A 19,016-nucleotide genomic window follows, 5' to 3' on the forward strand; every position below is an offset into this window, starting at 1 on the left:
GTGAAGTCCTCCCGTGGTTGAACTGCTATGATTGACAGGAAGATCCCCCAATCAGAAGGCCGCGCCTTTTCTAACCGCCCAATGAGCGAGCGGGGCGGGGAGGAGTGGGGGGGGGCTCTTCCCGCCCTCTCGTCGCAGGCGCGCGAGGCCGGCCAGCAGAAGGACAGCCCGCTGAACCAATCGAAAAGGGGAGAGAGGGGGAATGGGCGGGCCTTCCGCCCGGCGGGGGCGAGGGGGTGGGGGGTGACGCGCTCGGCGGCCAACGAGGGCGGCGGGCCGGCGCCGAGCGCCCAATGGGCGCCGGGGGGGCGGGGCTGGCTGCCGCCGCGGCTTCCAAGATGGCGGCGGGTGCGTGAGCGCGGCGGTCAGTCAGTCGGTGAGGCCGCCGGCGGGAGCAGGGCCGGGGGCGGGAGGGGGCCCCGCCGCCCGCCGCCATGAAGGGCAAGGAGCGTTCGCCGGCCAAAGCCAAGCGTTCGCGGGGCGGCGGGGGCGGCGAGGACTCTGCGTCCTCCTCCTCGTCGGCGCGGGGTGAGCGGAGCAGCAAGAAGCCGAGCGGCTCCGGCGGCTCCAACGGCAGCGGCGGGAAAGCGGCGGCAGCGGCGGCCTCCAACGAGAGCAACAGCGGGAGCAGCCGGCGCGGCCCGCACCCGGACAAGGCCGGCCGCGCCGGCAGCCGCGAGTACGAGGCCGGGGCAGCGGCGGCGGGCGGCGGGGGCAGCCGGCACGGCTACGGCGGCGGCAGCGGCAAAACCGCGGAGGCGTCGCGGAGCAGCAGCAGCCGCGGCGGTGGGGGTGAGTCCCGGGCACCGGCGGCGGCCCCGTCCTCCTCCTCTTCCGAGTCGGGCGGCGGCGGGGAGTACAAGACGCTGAAGATCAGCGAGCTGGGCTCGGCGCTGAGCGACGAGGCGGTGGAGGACGGGCTCTTCCACGAGTTCAAGCGCTTCGGCGACGTGAGCGTCAAAATCAGCCGCCTCCCGCCCGGCACCGGCGCTGCCGACGAGCGCGTGGCCTTTGTCAACTTCCGCCGGCCCGAGGACGCCCGTGCCGCCAAGCACGCCCGCGGCCGCCTCGTGCTCTACGACCGCCCGCTGAAAATCGAGGCTGTCTACGTCGGGGGCGGCGGAGGGAGCAGCCGGCGACGCAGCAGCCGTTCCCCAGCGCTGCTGGACAAGGAGTCTCCCTACGGCACGGCAGCCGTAGGGGTGGCGGCTGCGGCGGCGGCGGCTGTGCGGCACCCCCCGGCTGGGGCGACGCAGCGGGCCTTGTCACCCGCCGGTAGCGGCGGGGCCCTGGGTTATCGAGACTACCGGCTGCAGCAGCTCGCCCTGGGCCGCTTGCCGCCTCCGCCCCCTCTGCCCAGGGAGTTGGAGAGGGAGAGGGACTACGGGGGTTTCTACGAAGCGCGAGTGCGGCCGGCCTATGGGCTGGAGCGGGTGGCCGGTGTGGCGGCTGCTGGGGGTTTTCGTGGAGGAGGAGGGGGTGCTGGAGCCGCCGGCGAGGAGGAGATCAGCCCCGAGGATGACCAGAGAGCCAACCGCACGTTGTTCCTGGGCAACCTGGACATCACCGTGAGCGAGTCAGATTTACGCCGAGCTTTTGACCGTTTTGGGGTCATCACCGAGGTGGACATCAAAAGGCCGGGGCGCGGGCAGACCAGCACGTATGGCTTTCTTAAATTTGAAAATCTGGACATGGCACACCGGGCCAAGCTGGCTATGTCAGGAAAGGTGCTTCTGCGCAACCCCATCAAGATTGGGTATGGTAAAGCCACTCCGACTACCAGGCTCTGGGTGGGTGGCCTTGGGCCCTGGGTGCCTCTCGCTGCCCTGGCCAGGGAGTTTGATCGGTTTGGTACCATTCGCACTATCGATTACCGCAAGGGTGATTCGTGGGCGTATATCCAGTATGAGAGCTTGGACGCGGCACAGGCAGCGTGCACCCACATGCGTGGTTTTCCCTTGGGTGGGCCAGATCGCCGGCTCCGCGTAGACTTCGCTGACACTGAGCATCGGTACCAGCAGCCCTACCTGCAGCCTCTGCCCTTGCCACCCCCTGCTCATTACGAGCTCGTGGCGGAGGCGGCTGCTTTTGGGGCTCACCGGGGAGCCCCACCTGATCCTCTTCGGGGGGCCCGGGACAGGACGCCACCGTTACTCTATAGAGAGCGTGACAGAGACCTTTATCCCGAGACAGAGTGGGTGCCTCCCCCACCCCCTGTACGGGATAGGAGTAATCGGGCAGCTGCCTATGACCCACTGGAAAGCCTAGAGCGCCGCCGGGATGGTTGGTCCTTGGAGCGGGACCGAGGGGAGAGGGAATTGGGCAGTAGTAGCAGGGATCAGCCTAGGAAACGGAGGCTGGCGGAGGATGGAGGCCGGCACTTGGACCGCTCTCCAGACAGCGAGCGCTCTTCTTCCTCCCGGAAGCGTCACTGTTTAGCCACAACCTCTCCACCGGACCGCAGCCCCGAGCTCCTCGGAGGGAGGGAGCGTTACAGTAGTGACCCCGAGCGCTCGTCCTCCCGCTTGCTCCTGTTGGAGCGGCCCTCGCCTGTCCGGGAATCTCGCAGGGGCAGCCTGGAGCGCGGTCAGAACGAAAAGCGCGACCGCAAGAATTCTGCCGAACGGGAGCGGAAGCATCGCGCTTCTGCGGCAGCTGCCGCGCAGGAGTGCAAAAGTCCAGCCAAAAAGGATGAGCGCGCTACGGAAGGAGGCGGCGGAGGCTCCCGCCTCAAGCCTCCTCCTCAGAAACAGCAGCAGGATGGAGCGTCGCAGGCCGGGGGAGCCCCCAAGCTGTGCTTGGCTTGGCAGGGGATGCTTCTGCTGAAGAACAGCAACTTCCCGTCCAATATGCATCTGCTTCAGGGGGACCTCGGTGTTGCCAGCAGTCTCCTCGTGGAGGGAGCGACTGGTGGGAAAGTAGCTCAGCTCAAGATCACCCAACGTCTTCGTCTGGACCAGCCCAAGCTGGACGAGGTCAATCGTCGCATCAAAGTGGCAGGTCCCAACGGCTACGCCATCCTTTTGGCTGTGCCTGGCGCATCAGACAACCGCTCCGCAGCCGGAGCTGCCGAGGCCGCCACCACCTCCACCCAGAGGCCACTCAGGAATCTGGTGTCCTATCTAAAGCAAAAGCAGGCTGCTGGGGTGATCAGCCTCCCCGTGGGGGGTAACAAAGACAAGGAGAACAGCGGGGTCCTGCACGCCTTTCCGCCCTGCGATTTCTCCCAGCAATTCCTGGACTCCACGGCCAAGGCGCTGGCCAAATCAGAGGACGACTATCTGGTCATGATCATTGTCCGTGGGGCGTCCTAAGGCCCTAGTGTTCTCTGTACCCAACCCTGCCTCCTACTCCACACCGCCCCTCCAGCGTGTGCCAGGTGCTATGGGATACAGCCTTAGCCAGCCCTGTCATTATTTTAAATTAGATCTTTTGTTTGTAGGTGACTTTCCCTGCCCGTTTTTCTGTTACTACATTTTTTCTATAAAGTTAGAAGCCAGAAAGGTTGGTTAGCCGTTAGCGTGAATAGGATATTTTGAGAATCCCCTATCAGTGGGGGTAGCAGGGAGGCTAGGCCTGCTTTGATTTACAAAAAAAAGAGAAAAAGAAAAACTGGGGGGGGGGGTGGGGGGTGGGGGGGGGAAGAACAAACTCCCGTCTTCTTAATTTTGATTCGTGTCCTTTTTTCATTTCATGTATTTTAAAGCAAGTTGAATAGCTCATCCTCGATAGAGTTACAAACCTAAAAGACCAGATTTAAAGCACTCAGTAGTTTAAATGGAAAACCACATACTTGCAAGCGGACTGGTGTCAGCTCATTTTTTGAGTCCTTGAAATTCTGTGATGGCCTCAGGCCAGCGGCCCTTTGGCACGCATGATCCCTGTCTTCAGGAGCCTGAACGGTTTCCCTTTGAGTTGCATGGCTCAAGGTTGATGTCTTTCAGGTGACCAGCACCTGCTCTCGGGTACACTGCAGAACATTTAATTCCTTTATTGGGTGTTTGATAATTTCATCCGGCCCCTTAAAATGCATGCACTGAAAGTGTGCTTTTTTTAACAGGTGTATTTCTCCTATTTCTCTGAGTTCTGTTGTATCCCATATATGCACTTTGGGTTTGTAGCAGTGACAATGTTTGGTAAATAGCTGAGGACTTTGTTACAAACCATGAATGTCTTGTGCTTACTCTGGTATGCAAGAAACAAGGAGGTGCTTTAAGAATAACTTCAGTTATATTGTGGTTTTTTGTTTTTACTGCCTTTTTCAAAGAGTTGCAGGTACAGTGGGGTCTGGTTCCACAGTGCAAACTCTGAGCAAGTGTGCTTCTCTCCAGAGATGGTTTTAATTCTGTGATAATTTAATTACATAAAAGTTCTCATTAACATTTTACCTCTTTGTTAATAGCAAGAAACTGCTGTCTGCTAGGGACTCTTCAGGTACAGTACAGTGGGCATTACATGAGGTTTATCATTTTATAGGTGTCTGGAGTAAAGTGATTTTAGCATTTTGGAGAAGTATTAAAAGTACTCCGAGATGCTGAGGTTTGAGGTCTCGTTCCTGTGACTCTAGGAGGAAACAGTTTGCTTTTTCTCAAAGAACTTAGTTCATTTTCTCTTACGCTTTTTTCCCACTCATTGGGCACTTTCCTCCAGCTGTCTTGGCCACCTTGCTAATACAGGCATTTAGGAGGGAAGAAGGGACCTAAATCCCTGTTGTTTTGTTTAACAACCGAGAGGATGTTGCAGCTAGCTTCTAAACTGAAGTGTAAATCTGACTGTATCTATTTACAGGCCCCAAAAACGTACTCTTGCACTTAAACCCAGAATGTAGTCTTGCACTTAGCCACGTTTTCAGAGACTTGGGCAATGTAAAAGCGATGCTGCTTCACTCGGTCGATCCTCCGCTATATTCCTTGGGCAGTTGATAGAGGGACAAGTTGATTTCCGTTTCAACTTGCACGATACAAAAACCGAGTTCAAAATGCGGAATAGTACATGAAGGAGGAAATGTCTTGAATGTATTTTATGGGCACAGCAGTTCTGAAGTGCGACTGTGCTTGCTTGAGGTTCACTGTCACAAAAATATGAATTCCTGTAATACTGCTTTACTGAACCGCTCGTCAGAGAGTGCTTTGGTTTCAGTGGGCTTTGATTTCCTTTATCTGACCGAATGAGTGGACGTAGTATCCCAAGCATCGCAGTGAACTGAGAACTTGAATGTGGCAGCATATCTTGAAAACAGATTTTGGTTTTATAGCTACTTTTCTTTCTAAATGGAAACGTACAAGCCTCATTTAATGCTCTTAAATGTTTGAAGGTAAAATCCAGGATTTCTGGGTTGTTGTCCTTCGGTGTGAATGTAATAGACATAGATGGCAGAATTCAGCTGTTCATCTTACTATTAACAATGAGAATTTTTCGAAATGACACCAATAACGCAAATAACTGTGTTTTAGAAGATACAGCGTATTTACCACTTGTTGCAAAGAATGTCTGTTTTAATTCTAGCAGGTGTCTGTTGTGTGTCAGCAAGTAATCAACACTGCTGCTAACTCACTTGAAGTGCTGCTTGCACTTCGAGTGAGTTTTCTCGTGGCATCTGACGTGAGTCACTTGCAAGCGCAGAGTTTTAAAGGAAAGAAACTTCAACCGCTGGGAATTCAAATCTGCCCTGAACAAAAAAAAAAAAAAAGAGCACTAATGTTGTTTGTGTTTGACACTTAAACTTGCTGAGAACAGTGTTTGTTACGCTGATATGCAGTAGGCACCTGTTTTTAAAACCCATAAAACTTGGGGTCAACGTAGCTTGTGAAACAAACTCGGTGTGGGAACCCTTTTGGAAAGAGCATCCTAGGTGCACTTCCATTTTTCCTTGTAAAATAGTAGTGGTTATACCTGCCACGGGCTTTTATGAGTCAAAATTGTGCTGCGCTGGAGGGTAGTAAGGAACAGGCGAGGCTGTATTTGACTCCAGGTTTTCTGGTTCCTTATTTAATGGCGTACCTGCTTCTTTAAATCTGGTTTATTTGTGGTTGCTGCTCTGTTTTGTAAGCAAGGATTTTAACACCCTTTGAGGGTTCTTAATGTCAAAACATAGTTGACTGGCAACATTTTTTTTTTTTGCCGGCACTTAAGTTCACGTGCTGCCATCAAGGCTGGTACAGCTTGGTCGGCTGTGCTTTTCTCTTAGGCTCTGAAGTGTGCACCATTGGAGTAACTGTCCACTAAAAGTCGTCTTGGCCGGGGCCGAACGCGAGTAGAAGTCCGTTTGTAATACCACTTCTGTATAGAGCAAAACAGATGTAGCAGACGTTAGCTCTCTCGTCATGTTTGGCATTACGTTGCTCTAGGGAGAGCTCAGTATTTCTTCTAACGTTGTGTGCAGCTGATGTTCCTGTATTTCATGAGTTTGTTGAATTAGCCTGGAAAAAGGATGTCCTTTTCCCGAATCATTTCATCGTTGGGCTTTATGCTGTGGGGAAAGAACCTCAAATGACTCATACTTTTGTTTAAGGTTTTAGGGTTGTTTTTTTTTTCTTAATTGGAAACTTTACACAACTTCCTTGGCTGCCGGCCAGTGGCTTTGTTTGCTCCCGTCCAGTGACCGGTCTGCTGTTCGCTGGGACAGTGGCGCGAACACTGAGGTTACCCTCAACGCCAGAGGTTTCAGGCTCTGGCGTTACAAGCACCAGCACATCCTTGTGAGCATCGTAGAGAGAGGAGGGTGTCACGTGCCAGGCAGTCAAATCTTACCCTCTCTTTTTTTTTTTTTTTACAAGGATGTTAAAGGGTTGAAATGTTTTGGTGACAACTTGCTCAGCCCCCTGTGGAGGGCGGAGAAGAGAGTTTTAGATTTCTTCATCGGGAACCATCCGGTTGATGGTAACTGAGGTGAAAGGCCTTAAGTATTAATGGGGAGGAGGAGTGAATCAAAATTGTGAAGACACGTTCAAAAACTCTGAGGACTCAGGGAAAAAATGGCTTGGGAAATCGTAGTTCCTGGCTTTAAGAAAAACAGTGTTGAGGGCAGTACTGGGGAGTCTGCTGTATGCCTGTTGACCGGAAACAAGAGTGGAAGAAGTTATTGCCATGTGACTATAGAGCTTTTGCGGTTCTTTCCCCTTTGTCTCCCCCTTTTTTTTTTTAATTACTTTATGTAGATAGCACCGAAGGACAGATATTCCAATGATTTATAAATTGAATGATGAGATGGTTTTTGTATTAGGCTTAAAGCAGACCGTATGGTTCAGAGAATGGTCAATTGAATATTCAACTTCATGCAGTTTTGATTGTGTGAAAATGATGGATGAGAAATATTGCTTGAATAGTAACAATTTTAAATTATATTAGGTGTGTCTTTGATTTGACCTTTAATATTGGAGTTGTCTGCTGTTAGGATTACACAGCAAAATGAGAACAAAAGAGAAACGTGTAACACTACATTTCATATTTTTGTTGATAAGTTGCCTTCAGGAAATATTCTTTGAGGAAAGTCAACCGAATTATCAATAATTCGGTTGGTTTTTCTCATGGTCAATTATTTTGATGTGTCCCATTAACTGTTACTGAAAGTTGAATAATCATCAGTACTGTAAGCCTAGTTTAACCTTGGTCCAAAAAGAAGCCCTGCACTACTTGTTATGCATCTATACATAGAAGGTGACTTCATTTCAAGGTTTTGTGCCCGTGGGTGGTATTGGTGCTTTTTGAAGTCCAAATAGAATATTCAGAAAGGCCTTGTAGCTCTTTATGTTCATCTGTATAATGTAGGGAGGGGAAAAAAAATACCTGTTGTATACATTTGTATTGAAATAACATTTTCTTTCCTCCTGCAAGCAAAGCTGGTGGACTGCAGAAGACAACCGCATGGGATACCAAGCTCTAATGGACCTTTGGGAAGAGAAGCTGTGGCTTGTGTGGAATTTACATGGGCCTCTTGATGGAAGAAAGCTTATCTGTTTAGTATTTGTGCATTTTACTAAAATGGCAGCTTTAAAAAAAAAGTTGTGTATCTGCTATTGTGATGCCAATGCCCGTGTTTTAAGTGGAAAAAAAAAAATGACCTCTTTGCTTTGTGCTGTGTACACAAGATTGCTGGAAAAGTAAAGGAATACCCTTTTTATGGCTCACACAGCTTGAAAGTAGCTGTCACTCAAACATGCGCTCACAGTTGAGCTGATTTTGTTTCATTCTAAATAAATTGTTTCTTTTGAGGAAAATGGTTTTTCTGCCTGGAAGTGAATTGACGACAAACGTTTGACCCCTTTGTTTGCAGCGGAGGGGTTACTTGCTGCTGCTGCTCAATGTTTGATCTGATAGTTGTGGGTCTTGAGCAAGAAGCAGGGAGAACCGACACTTTCGCGTTGACCAGCCTGTTGTACCAAATCTGAAGAAATCTAGTTGATTGTCTTGCTGTGGCACCCCCTTTGTTTGCAGTGAAAAAGGGGGTCACTTGCTGCTTTACTCCTCACCTTGACGAGGAAGCGGTGCTGATGCTGGCATGCAAGAAGCAGGGAAGCACCACCCTGCGTCTCAGAACGGTGTACAAGTCTGGGGCTTCGCTGGTTTGAAGAGCTGGAGTTCCTGAATTTTAAGTTTCTGATTTATTTTGTTCACCCACCATGTTTGGCTTTAGTTTTGATTCTTTTTTTTTTTTAATTTTGAAGAAAAAGTTTGAAATTGCTTTGAATCTTGCACGTAAACCTTTGCACCAAATTGCCAAAAGAAAAAGAGAAATGAGTCCTTAAAAGTGTTTAAATGATGTTAATAAAGCCTTTCCTGACATACGTGAGGCGCTCCTCCATCTCCAGGGGCTTTTCAGCAGTTATGCAGTGATGGGTTTAGTGCTGAATGGATGAAGAGTTCCTGAGAGCTAGAGTCGGTAATTTAAAACCTTTGCGTTGGTGTCTCAGTGCCTTATTTTGACCGGTTTTGAAGCAAACGGTTCCACACGCCTCGGATGTGCATGCACCCTGATCGCGTCCCAGGTACGACTGCATGTTTGCTTGCAGTCGCCTCACTGTGTAGTACAGATGGTGAGAGGAAAAAATGGAGGCGGCCTGAAAATGTTGTGTGCTGTAGTTGCTGCGTTCTCCTGTATTGGGGGCTCCTGAGCTGTGGAAGGCCGTTCCAGCGCAGGAGTACAGCTCCATGTTCGCTGCAGGAGACTTCGGGGCACATTTGACAACCGCAGACATCAAGAGGAAGCTAACACTGCTGCATCGTTGGCTTCAGAAACCTCTCGTGTTATGCTTGCCGGTCTGTTAGAATTAATGTGACATGCAGATGAAGACACCTTGAAATGCAAGCTTGCCCTGATTGCCTTGACATACTTTAACCTCCCGTGGATAACGAACCTAGTGCTGTCCTGCGGCCGTGCAGGATCATTGCTAGGCTGCAGGTGCCTCTCAACAAAAGGATGCCATGGTTGTGCTCCGCAAGGTGTCTGTTCCTGGGGCAAAGAGCTGTGTAAATCCCTAAAACAGGTAAGGGGGTTTATGAGGTTGAACTGAATTGTAATGTAAAAGAAGATGGTTTTGTTGTTTGCCTTTTTTTTTTTTTTTTTCCTTTGATTCTCCAGCCTACTAACTTTTACTAACGTGTTTGCTTTGGTCAACGCGCTGCTCCATCCGCTCTGGGGATGGGAGCGAAGGAACAAACTCTTCGATGTAGCTTCTGTGATTGCTTTGAAGGTTCCCGTTAAGGAACGTGACTCTTCAATGTAGCTTCTGTGATTGCTTTGGGGGTTCCCATCAAGGAACGTGAGGTTTCTCTGCCTACCTGGGGCAGGATGCCGCACGGGTAAAACTACAGGTTTTCAGCTTGGCAAGCTAGAGCTGTTGTTTTGACTTCATGAACTGCTTGAATTAACACTGCTTTAACCCAGAATACTATTGATAAATTGTATATGTTGATATTGAAAGCCAAGCCAATGATTAGGCAAAGCTATGTATGTGTTTATGGGATGCTGGTGTGAGCACTGAAATTAAGCTGTTTATTGTAAACGGGAGCAATTGTAGATATTGCTGGTAACGAGGGGAGGGAAACGGGGAGGGGAGACTCATGAGACGCCGTTTCTTCCAGAAGTTGGTGTTTGTAGTTAAAATTCGTATTTTTGCAATGTATTTCGTGTTCGGTTGAGATATCGCCTCTGAATCGGGTATAATTTGAAGTGGTGTACAAAAGGTTTGGGGCTGGCAGTAATAACGGGAGGCGTGTTTGAACCTCTTTGACTCGGCTGGGTGGTTGATGCCAACAGGAGATGAGTGATCTGTTAGCGTAACCCAAATAAAGGAGGTGGTTTTGACAAGCTGGCTAGCCGCTCGGGTAGCCGGGCGCGTGTTCCCAGGGGTTGGGCACTCTCCCACCTTTTGGGGATGCTTTGGCTTGTTGCGTTACGGCAGACGGGGCCGTCGGTGGCTGTTCCCCAAAAGGTCTGCCTCTCTGACTCAGATTTCACTGTGTGTTTAACCGGGAGAGCATTCCCTGTCTCCTTTTCATTACATATTTATTCCGGAGACTCGGAGGTATGGTGGGATGTGGTGTGGGATGATTCTCCCGTGGTCGCTTTGTAATAGCGAGTTGTTTTTCGTGTGCTGGGTCTGCCCCGCTGCCTTCTGAATTGGTTAGAGGGACGCTTCAGCTGCCAGGTAAAGCCAGGCTTTTGTTAAAACTCGTCTCTTTGAAGGGTTAAGTGCTTTACATGCATCATATTAATTTGGCTAATGAGACTTCTGGGGAAAGTGGATTTATACAGAGAACCATTTAATTAACTGCACCGCAGTAGAAAGCGATGCAAGTGGATTAGGTGGGGAACCGGTTATTTGAATTCACACTTTTTTTTAGAATTGTGCTTTTACCAGCCGCAGCTGAATTAATAAGTTTAAAACATCAGATGGCCCAGATTCTGCTCTTCGCTAATAACAAGCTTATGTTCGCCTCGTGCTGCTGGTTTACTATGAAATGGCAAAAGCTCTTTGAGGATACGCTCTCACCACGTGTCCTGGTTTTTGGTGCGAGCTGATCGGGCGAGGCGTCTGCAGAAAGGCCAGGGAGAGAATGGGAAGTGTTTTGGGCTGATGGCTTTGTGATTTCTATTGTGTCTCCTTCGGTTATTGTCTAGCAGCTGTGTGCCTGAGTTTAATTATAGCTGGCTTGAGAACTGGGTGAAGTGGATTCTTAAGGCAGAGTAAGCTGCTGAAGGACTCGGTCAGCTGCGCTCGGTGTGGTGGGTTACTCGGGGCCGATTAACAAGACCCTGCTGGCGTTCATCCTGTTTGTTCACGTGCTGATGGAGCTGAGGTGCTTCTAGCAGGAGCAAAGAATGTGTACGTGGTGGCACAAAGGTCTGCTGTATTGTCAACCCTTTGTATCCCGCTCCAGGGATGTGTTGATGAAATGTGGTTGAAGAATCGAGGTACGGGTGCTGTCAAACATGCTGGTGTTGCTATGAGTTAACGAGTTGCCACCTCCCAGCCCACAGCTCGTGTGCCCATGCTTTTTGGTTTGAGCTGTGTTGTCCCGGGGTCGGGATGGGTTGTGTGTGCATGTAGTTGGCTTCCACAGACGAGCGGATAAGCTGTAGGTTAATTGTGGGTAACGGATATTTCATCTCCTTATCTCCCTGCCTTGACCTTCATACCTAGTTCTGCAATCGGATCTGACGATTGGTCTGTAGATTTTTAGCTATTTTCAGTATTTCCTGTCCTCAGATCTAGTGATAGGTCAGGCTGACTTTTAGCAACACGTACAACTTAATCCAGTGTCCTGCCCCGAACTGGCTGTTTTCCCTGTAATTTCTGCCATTTGTAGCGAGTGAGCGCTTGGATCCTTTGGTCTGTATCTCCTTTCATGTGCAAGTGCTGCGTTTCAAGCCTGTAAAATCAGACATCTCAGATATGCCTGAGGACACACGTAGGGTGCAGAAGGAGTTTGAGTTAAGGGAAGCCAACGAGGTCTCACGAGGGTTGTTGTTAAGCTCTTGTTGCCGTTCAAGGGGAGTTGTCCTCTGGGCCGTGGTGGTGGTTGCAGCCCACTTGGCCAAGGGGTTGCTTTTGGTCGTTGCCTGCACGTAGGCAGGCCAGCCTCGGGTGCTTCAGCTCTGAACCCAGCGCCGTTGCCAGCCTGGGCAGAGCTTTGGTGCAGGATGAGCTCTTGGACCACCCGAGCGACTGTCGTTGAGCCTTGCAGGGAGAGCACGGCGAGGAAGGGGACGTCATCGTTTCTTGGGCTGCTCCTCTTGGGTGGATGAAGCCTTCATGTTTCACATCTGCCAGCCCAGCTTTCTCCTCTGGCCTCTCGGCATAGACCTGTTCTTAGCCGTCGGGTATCTTTTAACAAATGCCTTTACTCTTCCTCACTGCACGCAGACTTGCGTCCCAGCAGCAGGTTGAGGCTGGGAGAGCCTGGTCCCACACACCCCATCCCTGCAACCGCCCTTATCTCAGCTGGCTTGGCCGTAGCTCCCTTTCCCTGCCTGATCAAAGGCTTGAGGGGTTGGAAATCAATTTGTTGGCGTTTTATTAGTCACTGGGGTGTTGTAAAGACACCCTTTGCCTCTCCTGAGGCAGAGTGCCATCCTTGCCCTATCTTGCCCACGTGAGAAATATCTGTAGGGGAAAGTTTTGCAAAGCTCGGTGGTGACTTAAGAGGCAAAGTCTGTATGGCTTTGGAAACGGAGACTTTGACCCGTGAATTACTCCTGAAATTGTCCGTGGCCGTGAGCAAGAGCTCCCATCTCCTTTGTGGTTACCGCAGGCTCGAAAGCTTTTCCGCAAGGATCTCTTAGCTAGAGCTAAAACTTCTGGGTTGTTTTCAAACATCAATTTTAATTTTTTTTCATTAGGGTAGCTGATAAATTCCCATTGACTTCAGTGAAAATCGTTATGCTACCTTTAAAGATTTTATTTAAAAAAAAAAAAAACAGAAAAAAGCAAACAACTCCCCACCTCCTGTGAAGGCTTTCATCTTGCTGGAAGGGAAACTTTTTAATTCAGGCTTTGCTGAATTTCAGCCTAATAAGGCTCTGCGTCGCAGACGCAACTGCGGGACGTGTTGCAGGCAGGGAGGGAAACAAGAATTAAAAAAAAAAAGCCGAGTGTTCCTGCTATCAGCGTGTGTACGGGCAAGTAAACAGCCAAAACCGCACACGGTATCTGCCAAACAAGCGGGCGAAGGAAGAACAGCCTTGTTTCCTGTTGCTGGAAGGCCGTGTTGTCATATCCTTACCCAGCTATTTTAAATTGCTTTTTGCTTTCTTCCTGCGGCTTAAGGTAAAAGCAAAAACCTCAGGAGCGTTGGTAGGTGGAGCACCTCGTTTGGGGTATGTTGTGTACCGCCACCCGAAAACCAGACCTGTGCCTGCCACAGCTGTGAAAAAGCTTCTTGTTCCCCTTTAAAATCTGAATTCTGTAGATTTTTTTCCTCCCCATGGTTAATGAGTGTCCTGCAAAGCTGGTGTTTCTCGCAATATTGCCGTAGGCGAGAGTCTTGCAGTGTTTTTTTGCATAAAGCAACCGAGGTGCCAAGAAAGGGGCAACGGGAGGTCCCAGGTGGTGGGTTGAACCCAAAACTTCTTGCCCCTCACCCTGGTCTCAGCCCTCCGAGCGGCTGCGTGATTCCTGGTCGGCTCTCCCAGCTCACCCGTGCACGTCGGAAGAACGGCTAAAACCATTCCAGCCCAGCCCTTGGAGGGGATTTTATTGCGAGATAAAAATCGTCGCTTATTATGCGATAAACGTCAGAATCAACTTTCTCCGTATTTAGTGCCGGGGTTTATCAGTCGTCAGCATCTGAGAGGAGCGGTGGGAAAGTCCCAGCCTTGGTTATTAGTAGATTATTCTTTTTATCAAGGAGAGAGGCTGACCATGGAGAGCTTCTGGGGGGAGGCTTGTTTTGTGTGCTGAGGAATGGCTAAATCCATGTTTTCAAATCTCTACCCTGACTTTCAACGACCCAGAGCAGGTTTCCACAAATACAGAATGAGGAAAGGGAACCTGCAGCTGATAGCCAGGGCCCTCAGAGGCATATGACGACTGTATAAAATAATAATATAAAATGATAATATAAAATAATTCCAGTGTGAGTTAAGGACTCGCGCAGTGTGCTTCTCGATGCGATCTCTGATTGCACCGGCTTCCGTAGCTTTGAGAGACCTGAGTTGAGCCTTAGCAGCTTTTTATCCTGGCTGATGTAAAATCAGTGGAAGCGGGGATTACAACCCAGCAGGTGCCCACCCCATAAATCAGTCCTGCCAAAATACCTGGCATGGGTGCTGGAAGCGGGTCCTGACGGGCGACGGAGGGTGACCAGGCTCTTCCGGGCAGGGCCGAGAGGGCAGCAAAGTCCCAGCGCTCTTGTGTTACTGCTCGCTCCCATTTTGGCCGGAGCTCTAGTTCCCGGGGCTGCCTCGCAGGATTATTCCTGGGAATAAATCACTGAATAACGACAGAAAAGCATTTTTCCCCCGCCCATACCGCCCCGGAAGGACGGTAGCCTTGCAGCCAAGTTGTTTGCATGAAACAAACCCAGGAGTAACTAATCCTCCAGTGCAGAGGGAAAACACGCAAGCATGTTAAGACTATATGTGCTATATAAAGAACAAGGGGTTCTTCGTGGGTGTTGATCTCTTCTCCCAAGTGACGAGCGACAGGACAAGAGGAAATGGCCTCAAGTTGCGCCAGGGGAGGTTCAGGCTGGATATCAGGAAAAATGTCTTTACTGAGAGTGGTGAAGCACTGGCAGAGGCTGCCCAGGGAGGTGGTGGAGTCCCCATCCCTGGAGGTGTTCAAGGAACGTGTGGACGTGGCACTGTGGGACATGGTTTAGTGGGCATGGTGGGGTTGGGTTGGTGGTTGGACCTGATGATCTTACAGGTCTTTTCCAACCTTTGTGATTCTGTGTGTGATTCACTGCAGCAGCGTGTGGTGCGATGCCTTGTTGGAGAAGCCAAGTCCATGCTTTCTTCTGCCTTTCTTAATCTTGCGGTCTTAAAATTAATCAGGATTCAGGGTAACAATCCTCTGTCCATCGGTACTTGGAAAACCTTTTATCTAAATAAAGTAGGGTTTTTTTCAAAGGTGCTTGGGGTGTTTCTGTTGGGATACAGTGAAGTTGGAGGTTGGCTCCTTGGGCTTCTTGTAAAAGCCTTTCGTCACTCAGGTGCTTGGCCAGCGAGCTTTGTTGCTGTATCTTTTGGAGAGATCTTTTGGCGTTGGGTTTTGAGCCTCTCACTACAAGAAGGGCATCGAGGTGCTGGAGCATGTCCAGAGAAGGGCGACGGAGCTGGTGAGGGGTCTGGAGCACAAGTGTGATGAGGAGCGGCTGAGGGAGCTGGGGTTGTTCAGTCTGGAGAAGAGGAGGATGAGGGGAGACCTCATCGCTCTCTACAACTGCCTGAAAGGGGGTTGTGGTGAGGTGGGTGTTGGTCTCTTCTCCCAAGTGACAAGCGACAGGACAAGAGGAAATGGCCTCAGGTTGCGCCAGGGGAGGTTCAGGCTGGATATTAGGAAAAATGTCTTTACTGGGAGAGTGGTGAAGCACTGGCAGAGGCTGCCCAGGGAGGTGGTGGAGTCCCCATCACTGGAGGTGTTCAAGGAACGTGTGGACGTGGCACTGCGGGACATGGTTTAGTGGGCATGGTGGGGTTGGGTTGGTGGTTGGACTTGATGATCTTACAGGTCTTTTCCAACCTTTGTGATTCTGTGATCTTCCTGGTGTGAATTTTAGGAAGGTTTTCAAACCAAGGAATCTTTGGTAAAATACTTCCAAATCTCATCAAGATACACGTGCAGCACAGCCTGCCGTGGCACGTTACCCCGGGCATTGTGGATGCGAAAGATGAGCTCGGGGCAGGAAAATGTTACACTGAGTGACTCAAGACAGAGTGCTGAGGTTGTCGTTAGTTTTACAAGCTTTTTCTTTATTTTTTACAGGTTAATTGTGTTCTCAGAAAGATCCCTAAGAGGTTGTTAGTAATTTCTTTCCAATACAAAGCCAGTGCAGAGATGATGCTCGAGAGGATATAGGCGGGGTTGGAAATCATGAGGGAATCCAGTCTTCTGCTCTTGGGCTGCTGTTTCCCAGCACCAGGAGGGAGGACTGGGCAGGACACTGTGTTTAAGCAAAGCCCTTTCCATGCAGAAGATCATTTCAAGCCATTGCTGCTCATTTTCTCTAACCTGTGTTGTGTGGTTGGGTAAGGGAGCAGGCACGAAGGCGATTTGTTAGTCGACCTAAGAGATTACAGCTTTTAAACTCGTTTGTGTCCCAGCAAACCTTGCTTTTGCATTTATCCAAACAGCACGTGATGCTCTTCGCTCTGCAAAACCGGCTTTATGAAGTCATTTGCAAGATGACTTCAATGGGATGGAAAAATCTTCCTCGGGGGCAGATGTTCCCTTTGTCGTTGCTGTTTGTTTCTCTAATGCATGTGTTGCGTGTATTTTGCAAGTAAATAAACGGCTTTAGTTTTCAGAGCTGCGAGGAGAACTAAAACATCTGTTTTGTTCTTGCCTTCTCAGCAAAAGGTGTGAGAGGAGAGAAGTGTATCTGAATGCTGGAGGTTGTCCGGAGCCTGCTCGCTTGCAAGGACAGCGGCTTGAAGACTCTTCTCCCGCCTCCCAGCCTGATGGTAGGACTCTGCAGGGCAGCTGGGAGGAGTTTCTTATTCTGGGGACTGTTTTCCTCAACCTCTTTTAATAGATAAGAGGTGATTGGGGCTAGAGAGAGGTACCTGGCCTCTGCAGAATTATTTTGGGGGCAAATAAAGGCTGGTGGTGCCCATCAGTGGGGTAAGATGCTGTGGGCAATGGGAGCTTCTGAGCTGTTTGCTCCTTCACAGAAGGAAAGAGAGGGTACAAGCACTTGGGAGACCCATTTTTCTAAATAGGGGTAAGGAATTGGTGGCATGTGTTACTCTGGAGAGGACCAGGGAGGACTCTCCTCCTTAAAAACCCAGAGCTTTTAAAGGGAGCCCGTTTGTTGGAGCAAATGGGATGGGAGGTGTGGACACCGCATCCCGCTGCACGTTGTTTCTTGGTGGCAAAAGAGGGGAAAGTGTCGCAGGGCTTGTGTTGAAAGGAGGACGGTGTTGAGCAGAGTGGCTTTATTTATGGGGAGAGGAAGAGATTAGAGCATGGGGATAGGCGCTATAAATCACGGAGAGCGAGAGCAGCGGGGCGAGGATGCGGGGTGTTGGCTCTTCTTCGTCCCCGCGTTGCTTTGGTCGCTGGGTCTCATACTGTTAGATAACGAAAAGCACTACCAAGCTCAAATATGTGTTAGAGAGATGGAGAGTAAGAGGGGTTTTTTGGAAGCTTTTGGGTTGGAAAAGCTGGAGCCAAGTGTTCCTAATAGCCCCTATTACAGCAGCAAACCAGTGCTGCTGGTAGTCTTTAATTTGGTCAGTAGGAGAGGGATGAACTGTAATGTTTCAAGAGGTGAGAACTCAAATTTGCAAATGAAAGCTTCAGCCCTGCTGCAGAAGGTCTCAGCTGAAGGCTTCGTGCAGGAGTGGCTTGAGCCAAATTACACGCTACCCGCTCGCCCCTCTTAAACTCCCGGTGCCTTAAACGCTTCTTAAATAGTCCTCTTATCCTTAAACCCCAGTTGCTTGGAAAATGACCCTCTAGAGATCCTATCGTGGATACAGATAGTAACTGGTCCAGCTGAATCCCGTCCTGTGTTTGATGCAGCGTTTAAGGTGTAAAAGGACAATTTTGGAAGTGCTGGATGCTTGCGGATGCCCGCAGGAGTCAGGAGAAGCTGTGAATCAGCATATGAAAAATGAACCACTTTGTAGCATTGATACTCCCCATCTTCTGCAAATTCAAGGCTAAATTTTTCCCCTCTTTTAAGCACGCCTGGTTTCTTTGGCGTCGTGTAGTTGTGTAACTGCTGGATTTAGCCCATTATCTGCGAGGGAACTTTCTTGCCTGCAGCAATGTTTTAGCTCCTTAATACCGCTGTAATGTTCTGTAGCTTTTTATTAAATATAGATCGCTTAATTTTGTGCTTGAAATAACCCATTTGACAGTTTAAAGGAGTGTTTCTGTAGGGGAAACAACTCTCTTGTTGGTTTAATATTAGAAAAAAAAAAAGGATCATGCCAGTGGCTGGGATGGTTGCGTGTAAAACCCTTACCATATCCCAGATCCGTGTAATAATTTCAAATATCTGGCGATAATGCAAAAAATTGCAACCTCATTACTGGAAAGAAAGTCAAAGCTGCTGCGTTTACGTTTTGCTCATCCGAATTAGATCTATAGGATGCTGGTTGAATATAGGCTCAGCATTGCTGCCCAGCTCTGGAAGCCGCTTTCGCGCCTCCGCTGAATCCCAGAGAGTCGCTGGACGGTTGGGAGGGTGGGGAGGAGGGGAGAGGCGGCTGAGAGATGGGTGTGATCTTTAAGCATGTCATGTCGTGGTACTGGCTTTAATTAGAATTGGTTTTGCTTCCAGGTCCTCCACGCTGTGGCAAATAACTCCGTGCCCGGGAGAACGAGCGGCTGCGGTGCAGCATCCTTCTCGATGAAAAAGAGATGTTTGTGGAACGATGAAAAAGAGGTGCTTGTGGAACGGCTGTTCTCCGTATCCTCATGGAAGTTTAACCCTTATCTCTCTGTGCCGTCTCTGTCCTTGCATCCCTCCCCGGGGCTGATTATTCGTGTCTGACTAGGATAAGCTAAAATCTCCTGCTGTGCTTTGGCACTTTGGAGGTCCTTGGCTGCCTCATCCCAAGAGGTGAGTCAGCTTTGCTCTCTCGCGGTGCCTAGGAAAGCCAAGGGGTGGCTCTGCGGCGCTGGTAGCGAGCCGTGGGACCGATTGCAGCGAGGTTAAACCTGAGATACAGAAAGACACAGCTCAGGAGCAAAGTCAAAGCGAAGCCCATGTCCGTCCGGGCTGTGGGCCTTATTTTTTCCCACCAAATAAGGCTTTACACTATGTATTTCTCAGATGGCTTTAATCATGCATGCGGGAGAAATATCTAGATATACAAACTGTGAATCTGTCATCTAAAA

The 19,016-nt window shown here is 49.9% G+C and overlaps 1 protein-coding gene across 1 annotated transcript; it reads left to right on the forward strand.

Annotated features, from left to right (window-relative positions):
- The first annotated feature begins 434 nt into the window (after nt 1–434).
- Nucleotides 435–3,409, forward strand: RBM15 (RNA binding motif protein 15). The gene has a single exon (XM_059831335.1). It carries the CDS (start codon nt 435–437, stop codon nt 3,312–3,314), a length of 2,880 nt encoding a protein of 959 aa, XP_059687318.1. The 3' UTR covers nt 3,315–3,409.
- Nucleotides 3,410–19,016: the final 15,607 nt, after the last annotated feature.

Source organism: Gavia stellata, chromosome 30 (genome assembly GCF_030936135.1).
Source record: "Gavia stellata isolate bGavSte3 chromosome 30, bGavSte3.hap2, whole genome shotgun sequence".
In the NCBI taxonomy this organism is placed as follows: Eukaryota; Metazoa; Chordata; class Aves; order Gaviiformes; family Gaviidae; genus Gavia; species Gavia stellata.